Here is a 14716-nt window from a genome sequence, read left to right on the forward strand (position 1 = left end):
GTACAGGTCTGTCATTACCAGTTTCAGACGTTGCCGTTTGGGCTTTCCACGGCCCCGAGAATTTTTACCAAGGTAATGGCGGAAATGATGGTGCTCTTGCGCAAGCAAGGAGTCACAATTATCCCATACTTGGACGATCTCCTGATGAAGGCGAGATCGAGAGATCAGTTACTGAAAAGCGTGTCTCTCTCCCTGAGAGTACTACAACAACACGGCTGGATTTTAAATCTACCAAAGTCGCAGTTGGTTCCGACGACTCGGCTGTCATTTTTGGGCATGGTTTTGGACACGGGGAAAAAAAAGAGGGTTTTTCTCCCGATGGAAAAAGCCCAGGAACTCCAGAACATGGTCAGGGACCTGCTAAAACCAAAAAGAGTGTCAGTTCATTATTGGGGAAGATGGTGTATTGGGGAAGATGGTGGCGGCCTACGAGGCCATTCCGTTCGGCAGGTTCCATGCGAGAACTTTTCAGTGGGACCTTCTGGACAAGTGGTCGGGTTCCCATCTACAAATTCATCAGAGAATGAGCCTGTCCCCCAGGGGGCCAGGGTGTCTCCTGTGGTGGCATCAGAGTGCTCGCCTTCTAGAGGGTCGCAGGTTCGGCATTCAAGACTGGGTTCTCGTGACCACGGACGCGAGCCTCCGAGGATGGGGAGCAGTTACACCAGGAAGAAATTTTCAAGGAATATGGTCAAGCCAGGAGGCTTGTCTACACATCAATGTGCTGGAATTAAGGGCCATATACAACGGCTTACAACAAGCGGAGAATCTTCTTCACAACCTACCTGTTCTGATTCAGTCAGACAACGTCACAGCCGTGGCGCATGTAAACCGCCAGGGCGGGACTAGGAGCAGAGCAGCAATGGCAGAAGCCACCAGGATTCTTCGCTTGGCGGAAAATCATGTAAGCGCTCTGTCAGCAGTCTTCATTCCGGGAGTGGACAACTGGGAAGCAGACTTCCTCAGCAGACACGATCTCCATCCAGGAGAGTGGGGTCTTCATCAAGAGGTCTTTGCAGAGATAACAAGTCATTGTGGACTTCCTCAAATAGACATGATGGCGTCACGCCTCAACAAAAAGCTTTGTACGTATTGTTCCAGGTCGAGGGACCCTCCGGCAGTGGACGTACTAGTGACACCGTGGGTGTTTCAGTCCATTTCCACTCATCTCAAAAATATTGAGAATCATAAGACGAACAAGAGTGCAGACAATACTCATTGTTCCAGATTGGCCTCGAAGGGCCTGGTATTCAGATCTTCAGGAAATGATCGCAGAAGATCCATGGCCTCTTCCTCCCAGGGAGGACCTGTTGCAACAGGGGCCCTGTGTGTTCTAAGACTTACCGCGGTTACGTTTGACGGCATGGCGGTTGAACACCAAATCCTAGCTGGGAAAGGTATTCCGGGGGAAGTCATCCCTACTCTAATCAAAGCTAGGAAGGGGGGAACGGCGAAGCATTATCACCATATCTGGAGGAAATATGTTTCTTGGTGTGAAGCCAAGAATGCTCCTACGGAAGATTTTCAGCTGGGTCGTTTTCTCCACTTTCTACAGACAGGAGTGGATATGGGCCTTAAGTTAGGCTCCATTAAGGTGCAGATTTCGGCCTTATCTATATTCTTTCAGAAGGAATTGGCTTCTCTCCCAGAAGTCCAGACTTTTGTTAAGGGAGTGCTGCATATCCAACCTCCTTTTGTGGGACCTTAACGTGGTGTTGCGTTTCCTTAAATCGCACTGGTTTGAACCTCTTCAAACGGTGGAGTTAAAATTTCTCACTTGGAAAGTGGTCATGTTGTTGGCCTTGGCATCTGCGAGGCGGGTGTCCGAATTGGTGGCTTTGTCTCACAAGAGCCCCTATCTGATTTTCCATGTGGATCGAGCAGAGTTGAGAACTCGTCCTTAATTTCTACCTAAGGTGGTTTTGTCGTTCCATATGAACCAACCTATTGTGGTGCCTGTGGCTACGGGTGACTTGGAGGATTCCAAGTCCCTTGATGTAGTCAGGGCCTTAAGAATTTATGTAGCCAGGACGGCTCGAGTTGGGAAAACAGAGGCACTGTTTGTCCTGTATTTGGCCAACAAGATTGGCGCTCCTGCTTCTAATCAGACTATTGCTCGCTGGATCTGTAACACGATTCAGCAGGCTCATTCTACGGCTGGATTGCCGTTACCAAATTCGGTAAAGGCCCATTCCACTAGGAAGGTGGGCTCTTCTTGGGCGGCTGCCCGAGGCGTCTCGGCATTACAGCTGTGCCGAGCTGCTACCTGGTCGGGTTCAAACACTTTTTCAAAATTCTACAAGTTTGATACCCTGGCTGATGAGGACCTTTTGTTGGCTTAATCGGTGCTGCAGAGTCGTCTGCACTCTCCCGCCCGGTCTGGAGCTTTGGTATAAACCCCATGGTCCTTTTGGAGTCCCCAGCATCCTCTAGGACGTAAGGGAAAATAAGATTTTAAACCTACCGGTAAATCTTTTTCTCCTAGTCCGTAGAGGATGCTGGGCGCCTGTCCCAGTGCGGACAATTTCTGCAAGGCTTGTATATAGTTGTTGCTTACATAAGGGTTATGTTACAGTTGTGATCAGTCTCTGGCTGATGCTGTTTTGTTCATGCTGTTAACTAGTTTAGTATATACCATGTTGTATGGTGTGGGCTGGTATGTATCTCGCCCTTAGATTAACAAAAATACTTTCCTCGTACTGTCCGTCTCCTTTGGGCACAGTTCTTGAATAAAGTCTGGAGGAGGGGCATAGAGGGAGGAGCCAGTTCACACCCATCTAAAGTCTTAGAGTGCCCATGTCTCCTGCGGAGCCCGTCTATACCCCATGGTACTTACGGAGTCCCCAGCATCCTCTACGGCAGGGCTGACCAAGCCGATCCTCGAGATCTACCTGTTTTCCAGGCCTGGAGATCTGTAGAATCGTCAGTTAGGAATGAATGCAGCACATCTTAATTAGTAATGACTACACCTGTGCACCAGCTAGGTGGTCTGGAAAATGTGACCTGTTGGTAGATCTCGAGGACCGGTTTGGCCAGCCCTGCTCTACGGACTAGGAGAAAAAGATTTACCGGTAGTTTTAAAATCTTATTATTTTCAGGGAGCACTGCTGGCAACAGGCTCCCTGCTTCGTGGGACTGAGGGGAGAGAAGCAGACCTACTTTTGTGAGACTGATAGGCTCTGCTTCTTAGGCTACTGGACACCATTAGCTCCAGAGGGTCCGATCACTTGGGTCGCCTAGCTGCTCGCTCCCGGAGCCGCGCCGCCGTCCCCCTCACAGAGCCAGAAGATCGAAGACAGGTGAGTAACCGAAGCAAAGAAGACATCAGAAGACTTCAGTCTTCCTGAGGTACCGCGCATTGCTCCCGCTCACACAGGCACTGCATGGGTGCAGGGCGCAGGGGGGGCGGCGGCGCCCTAGGCTGCAATAAAAACCTCTTTTATACACTATCTGGCTATTTTAAGGTGCATAGGCATTATTTGTGACCCCCGCCAGTATAATCTCAGCGGGACCAAAGCACGCCTTTTAGGGGGCGGGTCCTCCTCAGCTCTGACCAGCGCCATTTTCTCTCCACAGCTTGCTGCAGAGACGCTGCTCCTGGCCCTTCCACTGCTGTCACAAGTAACAGGGTGTTGAAAACAAAGGGGGGGGGCACTAGCAAAAACTGATACTGACACGGATTCTGACTCCAGTGTCGACTATAATGATGCAAAGTTGCATTCTAAGGTGGCTAAGAGTATTCAGTACATGATTGTGGCTATAAAAGACGTGTTGCATATTACGGAAGACCCCGCTGTCCCTGAGACAAGGGTCTGTATGTATAAAGGCAAGAAACCGGAGGTAACGTTTCCTCCCTCTCATGAACTGAATGCCCTTTTTGAAAAAGCCTGGGAAACGCCAGACAAAAGGTGGCACATTTCCAGGAGAGTTGCTATGGCATACCCGTTTCCTTCTCAGGATAGGGTTGGGTGGGAGGCAACACCCACGGTAGACAAAGCTCTAGCGCAATTGTCCAAGAAAATGGCGCTACCGTCTCCTTAAAGATCCTGCTGATCGGAGGCCAGAAGCTATCTTGAAATATATTTGTCGCGACAGGTACACTGCTCAGGTCGGCTGTGGCTTCGGCGTGGGTAATGCGATTAAAAAGTGGGCAGATAACTTGTCATCGGATATAGACACCCTGGATCGGGATAGCATGCTTTTGACACTGGGTCATATCAGGGACACTGCAGTCTATCTAAAAGACGGCGAGAGATATTGGCCTTTTGGGATCAAGGGCCAATGCTATGGCGGTCTCGGCTAGAAGGGCGTTGTGGACTCATCAGTGGAATGGTGATGCTGATTCTAAGAAGGCTATGGAGGCTCTCCCCTTCAAGGGTGGCGTTTTGTATGGTGATGGCCTCGCGGACCTGGTTTCTACAGCTACCGCGGGTAAGTCCTCTTTTCTGCCTTCTGTTCCTCCACAGCAAAAGAAAACGCCCCCATATCAGATGCAGTCCTTTCGGTCGCAGAAATTCCAGAAAGGACGTGGGTCATCTTTCCTTGCGGCAAGAGGTAAGGGTAGAGGGAAAAGATCACCGGCTGTGGCAGGCTCCCAGGAGCAGAAGTCCTCCCCGGCTTCTACCAAATCCACCGCATGACGCTGGGGCTCCTCTGCGGGAGTCCGCACCGGTGAGAGCGCGTCTTCAACTCTTCAGTCAGGTCTGGGTTCTCTCGGGCCTGGATACTTGGGTGCTGGAAATTGTGACCCAAGGATACAAACTGGAGTTTCAAGACGTACCTCCGCACCGATTTTTCAAATCGGCCTTGCCAGTTTCTCTTCCAGAAAGGGAGGTAGTGTGTGCGGCAATACAAAAGCTGTGTCAGCAGCGAGTCATTGTCAAAGTTCCGCTGTCACAGCGGGGAGAAGGGGTTTATTTAAGCCTGTTCGTGGTCCCGAAGCTGGACGGCTCGGTCAGGCCGATTCTGAATTTAAAATCCCTCAATGTGTATTTGAAAAGTTTCAAATTCATGATGGAATCTCTCCGAGCGGTGATCTCCAGTCTGGAGGTGGAGGGGGGTGGGGGGGGATTTTATGGTGTCCGTCGACATAAAGGATGCCTACCTACATGTCCCCATTTATCCTCCTCATCAGGCGTACCTGAGGTTCGCTGTTCAGGATTGTCACTACCAATTTCAGACGTTGCCGTTTGGTCTTTCCACGGCCCCGAGGATTTTCACAAAGGTAATGGCGGAAATTATGGTGCTCGTGCGCAAGCAAGGGGTCACCATTATCCCGTACGTGGACGATCTCATGATAAAGGCGAGATCACAGGAGCTGTTACTAAAATAACGTTGCGCTCTCACTGCGGGTGCTGCAATAGCATTTCTGGCTCCTGAATTTGCCAAAGTCGCAGTTGATTCCGACAACTCGGTTGTCGTTTTTGGGCATGATTCTGGACACGGAACTGCAGAGGATTTCTCTCCCGTTGGAAAAAGCTCAGGAAATCCAGAACATGGTCAAGGAACTTCTGAAACCGCCAAGAGTTTCGATTCATCAATGCACTCGTGTGCTGGGGAAAATGGCGGCGGCCTACGAGGCCATTCCGTTTGGCAGGTTCCATGCAAGAACGTTTCAGTGGGACCTACTGGACAAGTGGTCAGGGTCCCATCTGCAGATGCACCGGATAATAACTGTCCCCCAGGACCAGGGTTTCTCTCCTGTGGTGGCTCCAAAGTTCTCACCTTCTAGAGGGTCGCAGGTTCGGCATCCAAGATTGGATTCTGGTGACCACGGACGCGAGTCTCCGAGGCTGGGGAGCAGTCACACAGGGAAAAAATTTCCAGGGAAAATGGTCAAGCTAGGAAGCTTGTCTGCACATAAACATTCTGGAATTATGGGCCATCTACAACGGCCTGCTACAAGCGGAACATCTTCTTTGCGACCTGCCCGTTCTGATTCTGTCTGACAACATAACAGCCGTGGCGGAACAAAGAGCAGAGCGGCGATGGTGGAGGTGTTGACAAAGGCCCTTAAAGGGCAGAAACGCGTTGGTGACTGATTGGAGGGAATTCGCTGACTGTTGCTGTAAATCCCGGGGAGCAATATTCGAAGCGTTTTTGGGTGGACAATTGTGACACCCCATAAACTCTGGTACGTGGGTCCACCAATCTGTGGTGGATTTTAGCTTATATCTATTTTCTGCAAATTTGCACTTTGTTGTAAAGACGCGAATTGTCTTGTGCTGCACTTTAAAATAAATAACTTTTTACACTTTGAAATAAGCAGTACTTCACTATATATTGCTATTTCCTCCTATTTTGGGGTATTTTTACTCTAAATGGAGTGGTGAAGATGTGGAGAAATTTGGAGGAGACTTTCCGTGTATGTCTGCAAACCAAAGGGAGTGATATTACAAGCATATTTGGGTGGGCGTCATCGACACCCCACGAATTCTGGTACGTAGGTCTGCCAATTCAAGGTGGACTTCAGTTTTTCAATCGTCATTGCACACTTATAATACATGTGACTTGGTATATCATTGAATGTGAGCAAATTTGAGTCCTACGGTACTTCACTATATAATAATCTTTCTTTTTGGGGGATACCATTTAAATTGGAGCGGGGGAGTGTTGCTGAATAGAAAACTCTTCCGTAGATGTGAACCCTCTCTTTCCGGATTGAGAACATTACCTATAGTGACCCAGGGAGCGCACCACAGCAAAACTTTAGAATACAACCTATTGTGGTGCCTGTGGCTACTGAAGCCTTGGGTGATTCAAAGTCCTTTGATGTGGTCAGAACTTTGAAAATTTACGTAGCCAGGATGGCTCGGATTAGGAAAACAGAGGCACTGTTTGTCCTATATGCGGCCAACAAGGTTGGCGCTCCTGCTTCTAAGCAGACTATTGCGCGCTGGATCTGTAATATGATGCAGCAGGCGCATTCTACGGCTGGATTGCCGTTACCGAAATCAGTGAAAGCCCATTCCACTAGGAAGGTGGGCTCTTCTTGGGCGGCTGCCGGAGGCGTCTCCGCATTACAGATTTGCCGGGCAGCTACTTGGTCGGGGTCAAACACTTTTGCAAAGTTCTATAAGTTTGATACCCTGGCTGATGAGAACCTCATGTTTGCTCAATCGGTGCTGCAGAGTCATCCGCACTCTCCCGCCCGGTTTGGAGCTTTGGTATAAACCCCATGGTCCTTTGGGAGTCCCCAGCATCCTCTAGGACGTAAGAGAAAATAGGATTGTAATACCTACTGGTAAATCCTTTTCTCCTAGTCCGTAGAGGATGCTGGGCGCCCGTCCCAGTGCGGACTCTATCTGCAAGGCTTGTATATAGTTATTGCTTAAGTTACACACGGGTTGGGTTTGGTGAGGGTCAGGCTGTTGCTGATCTGTTTTAGTTCACACTGTTAACTGGGTTTAATTAAATGCCATGTTGTACGGTGTGTTGTGGTGTGAGCTGGTGTGTATCTCATCCTTAGTTTAACAAAATCATTTTCCTCGAAATGTTCGTCTCCTCTGGGCACAGTTCCTATAACTGAGGTCTGGAGGAGGAGCATAGAGGGAGGAAGCCCGTTCACACCCATTTAAAGTTTTATAGTGTGCCCATGTCTCGTGCGGATCCCGTTTATACCCCATGGACCTTTTGGAGTCCCCAGCATCCTCTACGGACTAACATAAAAGGATTTACCGGTAGGTATTAAAATCCTATTTTTTTTTTATATCCTTCTCTGAAAGTATGTCCGTCTCTGCTGTCACAGTTTCTAGACCAAGTCTGGTAGGAGGGGCATAGAGGGAGGAGCCAGCCCACACTATCAATTTCTTAAAGTGCCCATGGCTCCTAGTGGACTCGTCTATACCCCATGGTACTAAATGGACCCCAGTATCCTCCGGACAACGAGAAAAGGTTTTACCTATAGGTAATTAAAATCCTATTATATTCCTGACATACCTCTCTCCACTCCAATCTATCCTCAAGAAAGCAAAGTGAGGCTGCGCTGAATTAATACATAAAACAACAATGATATCTGATAACATATTAATTTTTAATATTAAATATTGAATTATGTATAGAAATATATTACCATTAATGGTAGTTCCAAAAACATAATCATTAAAAGATAAACATAATAGAATGAATAAAATCAGGGTTACCCATGTGCCAGGATTGTAAACAGTATTGGATTGAGGAAGTCCGTTCCAGATTTTTCCCCCTAATGATATAGAAGTCCAGCAATTGCAGATTTAGGAGGTATGTATATATCCTCAATGCTGCTGCCTGGCTCATCTTCCTCCCCAAATGCACTACATCCACCTCTCCTCTCTTACTAGACCTTCACTGGCTCCCCTTCCCTTTCACAATCCATTTCAAACTTCTCACACTCACTTACAAAGCCCTCACCCACTCCTCTCCCATCTACATCTCTGACCTTATTTCCCTTTACTCTCCCACCCGTCCTCTTCACTCTGCTAATGTACGCCACCTCTCCTGTCTTCTGATTACCTCCTCCCACTCCTACCTACAAGATTTCTCATGTGCTGCTCCCTTTCTCTGGAATTCTCTACCTCTCTACAAAGACTCACTTCTTCACCAAACCCAGCCAAATCTCATCCTAACCCTCTGTTCCATGCTCTCTGTGTACCTAGTCTTTGTCACCCCTGTCTGTCTGCCCCTCCCCTTTAGAATGTAAGCTCTCACGAGCAGGGCCCTCTTCCCTCATGTGCTTATCCTTTCTTACTTTAATAATCTTCAACTGCACCAAATCCAGCAGTCTTCTGCCACCTGATACGTATTCCAGTGTCATCTGCTGATGTAGCTAGGTTATTTACCCTGTACTTGTCCTATATTGTCTTTAACTGTAATGCGCCCTACACACTCACCAATAGAACTAAATGATATGAACGTTCCCTTTCATTAATGAACGAGAACTCATTCATATCGTTGAGTGGAGGCAGTAACGATGAACGATGTGCTGCCCCGCGCTCGTTCATCATTGGTGCCCCGCCAGTCTGCTGTATCGGTGGTCGGGCAGCTCGGCAGCGGGTCGCCCAGACTGTAGGGCCCATTAGTTGCTGTTTTCCTGTTTTGATTATTTTGTTTGTGTTACACAAATGTGTTTTTACAGGTGATTTAGGCCACAGCGGTCTCTACCAGTTGTTAGGGGTCCATTACAAGCAGCACATATATAATGATGATACAGTGCTGTACATGGGGGTTGATCATGATGCAAGCAGGTGATGATATAGCATTACGTCTGACACCATTGCCTTGTCGCTAGGGTCCACTTATCTTTTTCTTACATTTTGTCTTTTCTCCATCTTTGCACTTAATGCATTTTAGGAAATGAAAATGACTTATTCATAAATAAATGAGATTTGTCTGTTAATGAGTGTCTGAGAGATTATTTCTTTTACCTGCAGGCTTATCTGCTTGCTGTGGGAAGACCTCTCTGTAGAAGCTGGAAAGATGTGGGATGACCCCCAGCCACCAAACCCTGGTTTCCGGTGAGTTTTGCCATTCTGACTCTTGCTGAATGGCCCAGGTTATAAAGCAGTCTCGGGTGCGTGTATGGACGGATTGTATGTAGTAGGTTAGATGCATGTATCGTCAGCACGACTGGAAGGCCTCGTCGTTCTCCCCGCAGTACATGACGTATGGTGGCTCTGATTGCCTATCCATGGGTATACAGTATTGGGAGCTGGCAATCTCTCTCCCTCTGTCAGTGTTTCTCACACATGTACAATGAGTTGCTCTTCCGTGGTCCCCCTCCTTTCCTGCTCACTTGTGTCTCCTTCTCCTGAGATGTGGATACAATGCGTGGTTCCATTCACCTAAATTTCAGGTGTTACAACTTGCCAGTGGCCGATAAAGAGCCAGATGGACAGGGCTGTGACTGCTAGGTTCTGACTAACAACCTCTCTATCAGTTACCAACCAACATTACATGCATATGATATGGCCACATTAATGAGCCTCTTTATTTAGCTGCTAATTGTCTTTGTTGCCTTATCTATCCACGGGTTTAGTAAGATGTAGAAGCAAGGGTAACAATATGCCGCCTGAGATTTGCAGCCGCAGGCCTCTGTTTGGCTGCAGGCTCTCCTTACTGTTCTTTCTCAGCTGGCTCTGCCTGTCCCCCAGCTTTCAGCCACGCAGCTCTGCTGCCCTGTAGTGCTGGGGCACCAGGACCTAAGTTCCCCAGCGGTCAGCACACAGCCCCAAGACACTCTGCTAGCTGCAGCCTGCACAAAGCAGCGGGGCTTTAACCCTTGGCTTCCTGGTGCGCTATGTGCTAGGCTAATCCTAAGTGTCCCACAATGCATAGCCCTGCTACCTTGGACTACACTCAGCTACCGTATAGCTGCAGCCACCAGAGATTCTGGGGCTGTGGTGCACACAGAACATAAAAAACACATTTTATGTAAACAGCTAGCAGCGGGCAAAACATATGAAATTGGCACTTGGGCGAATGGTATATGACTGTATATGTCTGGATTATCCCTTGTTCTGAATGAAATTTGTCTTAATGCAGGCTGTGACCAAAGTGTGTTATTCCCCAGGGAATGTCTGGATGAACCTTTCCCCCCAAGATGGCCGGATGCTCATCCACCAAGAATGAGTGATCGACCTCATTTTCCATTTCGGGGTGGAGCAAGAGTCCCAAGTTCTCACTTTGGCAGCCAAGGAAGTCTTCCTTACAGCCGCAGGGAGGTGGGAACAGGCCAGCATGCTCTGTGGCAGGAGGACAGGATACCACCAGAAGACCCAATAAATTACAACCTCTCCAGAATGGGGCTCCCTCCAGGGAATTACAGGGCTGTAGGTCTCCAAGACGAAGAGATGCGAGACTCGGACTATCGAGAACCGAACACGCTAGGAAATGAGTTTAGGGGCCTCCTAGCTCTTGATATGGATTATAGAGAGAAGGAAGCATCCATTGTAGACCACAGGGAGAGTGGAAGATCTGATGTGGATTATAGGCTTGAAGAAGAATCAGCCATTGCCTACAGAGAGAGGCTTCCACCGCCTTCCATATTTAGGGAGAGGGAAAGCTTGGAATACAGGAAGCGGGTGGCCGCTGAGGTGGAGCTCCGTGAGAGGGCATCATTAGAACTGGAGCATAGGGAGAGATTGGCTACGGCACTGGATTACAGAGATAGGGACGTTTCAGAACTAGAATATAAGCGTAGATTAAATATCTTGCTAGAACAAAGAAAATGGGAGACTGCACTGTTGGGGATGAGACAGAGGGAAGCGGCAGAGATGCTGCTCTTAGATAGAATTTCTCCTGACATATTAATCAGGGAGAGGGAGGCTGCGGCAATCAGGGAACGGGAGGCTGCGGCACTGGCCGTCAGGGAGAGGGAGGCACTCAGGGAAAGGGAGGCTGCGGCGCTGGCAGTCAGGGAGAGGGAGGCAGTCAGGCAGAGGGAGGCTGTGGCGCTGGCAGTCAGGCAGAGGGAGGCTGCGGCGCTGGCAGTCAGGCAGAGGGAGGCGGTGGAGTTAGCCTTAAGGGCGAGGGAAGTTATGGAACTAGAGATGCGACAGAGAATGGTAATGAACTATAGAGAGACGGGGACTCCTGGACATTATAGAGAGTCTGTGGACCACAATTTAAGAGCTACAGAGAGTGAAGCTGTAAGGCTGAGAGAGTCTAATATGGAGGCACACATGATAGACCGAGACAGAGGTCTAGACTACAGGGACAGGGTGATCATAGATTACTCCGGCAGTGAGAACAATGCATTGCCCTATAGAGAGGAAGAGACTGCACATTTGGATTACATGGAGGTAGAATACAAAAAGGAGGCATTTGATGGAAGTCCCCAGGAGCCTGCTGCGTTGGGTTACGGACAAGAAGAGACATTGCATGCACAGTACGAAAATATGGAGATTCCAGGGTTCACTATCCAAAAACATACAGACATGGACTACCTTGGGAAAGAGACAATCAACTCTGAGTACTGGGATAATGAGATCAGAGACTCTGACTATCGAGGCCGAGTGAATACAGGTTTAGATTACAGAGACATGGAAGCCGTAGACTCTGATTACCGGAATAAGGAGAAAACGGATTCATATTACCTGGAAAAGGAAAGTGAGGATTCCGATTACCGTAACGGTGGAGGAAACCCGGTGGTGGCAGACAGCGATGATTCACCTTCCGTGCAGAAAACCAGTCAAAACGCTCTGACCGAGATCAAACCCGCAACTGATTATAGTGAAGTGCCAACTCATGTCCTAGCGCCAAACGAGTCCCCCTCTGTTCTCAACGAGCCCCTCCCTAATGCAGATGCTGGCAGCATCCCATTCTCGTCTTATGAAGAGCCACAGAAGTCTGCTTTGCCTAATGTCAAATCTGAAGGCCCTCAGCAGATTTGCGTGCAGAGCACGACTACAACAAAGGGAGAAGTACAGAGTGAGTCTGAGCCAGCTAGCTGTCCTGGGAAACTAGACATGGACTTCAGGGACCGACCAAAACCAGATCCTAAGCAAGATCTCAAAGAGGTGGCAGAAAAAGCGGTAGGGTATACAGATAGTCCAAGCAAGGAGATTTGTCCTAGTGACCAAGATTTACGCAAGAAAGAAGACTTCAGTAAGGAATCCAAAATGGTAGATTGTGATCAGGACTTCCGATCAGGTGGATATAAGCAAGAGAAGGATGAGGACCTCAGAGTTGGAAAGGAACAACGTCCGGTGGATCTGCTTGATGAGAGCTCCTTGCTTTTTGACTTTCTGAAAATTGCTGCTCAAGAACTAAAACAGCAGAAAGATAAAGGAAGTGTCTGGCAAGAACCTGGAGGAGATGTTGTCTCCCATACATCCGAGACACCAGTCACTGATCTGTTGTCTAATCAGGCCCAGGCTACAGCGTCTGCAAAGCCCTCTGGACTAGAGAGTGCCGCTCCTGGGATGAAATTTCTAAGTAACGAGGACGCGGATTATAGGAAAACTGACTTCAAGGATGTAGACTTGAGAAGGAACGTTGATATTAGACTTGGACACCAAGCAAAAGGTTTGGACAAGCGATCGCAGGGGGACCCTCAGCCTGGGAGTAAGGTATTTATGGCATCTTAACCTTTTTTAGATTGTGTCTTTCCCAGAGTAGCAGTCTGTAATCTTACACCTACGTATGGCGGCCATTTTTTAGCACAGTGTAGTGTAGTCATCTATTCTATTGTCTGGTTAACGTTAGGTCAATCCTAGCTCATTGCTGATGGCTGGCTATTGGTGTCTATACTAGTACGTGTCTTTCAGGTATAAAGACCCAAGATAGCGAGGGATGAAGCTTGTCACAGAGGTGGCTCGGGGGGAAATGACATCATTTACATTGTTTTGTGTGATTTTATCATCCCCCCCTCCTCCCCTGGAGCAACAATTGAATTGCTCTGCGGGGCACCATCTAGTGGCAGCCGAGACGAAGAACGGGGGTGATTCTGACTTGATCGTAGCTGTGCTAAATTTAGCACAGTTACAATCAGGAACACAGACATGCGTGGGGGATGCCCAGCACAGGGTCCCTGCCCCGTCGCTGAAGTGCAAAAACATTGCTTTTGCACTTCAGGAGTTGATCCCGGCCAGCGCAGCTTTTGAGTGCTGGCTGGGAGCTACTCGTCGCTGCCCGGATCGCAGCGGCCGTGTGTGACGTCACGCAGCCGCTTCAGCTCGCCCCCCTGCACGGTCCGGCCAATCAGGCAGAGGCGATCGCTAGGCAACGACAGCCGTCTACTGTCAGCCATGCGCTGGTCTGACCTGATCTCTGCGCTGTGATGAACTGCAGCGAGCGATCAGGTCAGAATGACCCCCAACATCCTACAGCAGTATTGTTTCCCAACTGCAGTCCTCGGTGGGGGGGGGGGACTAGGAGAGGACAGAGACGAGAAGTCTTCAGAAGTGGAGGGTGAGAAAAGAAGGTGGTAGCAGAGAGAAGAGACCCTGTCGCTTGCAGATAATTGCTCAGTGGTGGCGGGGTGACGGAAGAGCAGCCTGTTACATCTCAGTGCAGAAGTGCACAGGGAACTGGTCTAGCGTGTCTCATGTGGTTTCCTCCTTAGGATAAAGACTATAGGAGGGCTGCCTTGCCTGATGGGGCCACTAGGATTATATGGCTGGATGGACTGCCAACAGGAGCGTCTCGAGAAGAAGTAAGTGGCCGCGTCCTGCCACGGATGGCACTGACTTTGTCCTGGGTGTAAGGTGGACCTTTCCCACTTCATTCAGACCTCAGGATTTTATTCACCGTTACTGTCCGTTATTTATATAGTGTGCACAGCCATGGTGCCGGTGTGTTGTGCCAGGGTGCTGTGTGTTAGGTGTATGCATGGTGCCGATGTGTGGTGTCGGGTGCTGTGTGTTAGGTGTATGCATGGTGCTGGTGTGTTGTGTTAGGTGTATGCATGGTGCCGGTGTGTTGTGCCAGGGTGCTGTGTGTGTGAGGTGTATGCATGGTGCTGGTGTGTTGTGCTGTGTGTGTTAGGTGTATGCATGGTGCCGGTGTGTTGTGCCGGGGTGCTGTGTGTGTGTGAGGTGTATGCATGGTGCCGGTGTGTTGTGCCGGGGTGCTGTGTGTGTGAGGGGTGTATGCATGGTTCCGGTGTGTTGTGCCAGGGTGCTGTGTGTTAGGTGTATGCATTGTGCCCGGGTGCTGTGTGTGAGGTGTATGCATGGTGCCGGTGTGTTGTGCCGGGGTGCTGTGTGTGTGTGTGGTGTATGCATGGTGTCGGGGTGCT

General features: G+C 49.2%; 1 protein-coding gene across 5 annotated transcripts in view; it reads left to right on the forward strand.

The window, feature by feature from the left end:
• Positions 1 to 14716, forward strand: part of LOC134958672 (RNA-binding protein 6-like) — a 196996-nt gene that overhangs the window by 26970 nt on the left and 155310 nt on the right. For all 5 annotated transcript variants that reach the window (XM_063941409.1, XM_063941412.1, XM_063941411.1 and 2 more), the window contains exons 2-4: positions 9408 to 9491; positions 10547 to 13046; positions 14042 to 14131. In XM_063941409.1, the coding sequence (XP_063797479.1) occupies positions 9454 to 9491; positions 10547 to 13046; positions 14042 to 14131 (2628 nt within the window). In that variant the 5' untranslated portion in view covers positions 9408 to 9453. The remainder of the gene's footprint in view (positions 1 to 9407; positions 9492 to 10546; positions 13047 to 14041; positions 14132 to 14716) is intronic.

This window comes from Pseudophryne corroboree, chromosome 9 (assembly GCF_028390025.1).
Source record: "Pseudophryne corroboree isolate aPseCor3 chromosome 9, aPseCor3.hap2, whole genome shotgun sequence".
NCBI classification, from domain to species: Eukaryota; Metazoa; Chordata; class Amphibia; order Anura; family Myobatrachidae; genus Pseudophryne; species Pseudophryne corroboree.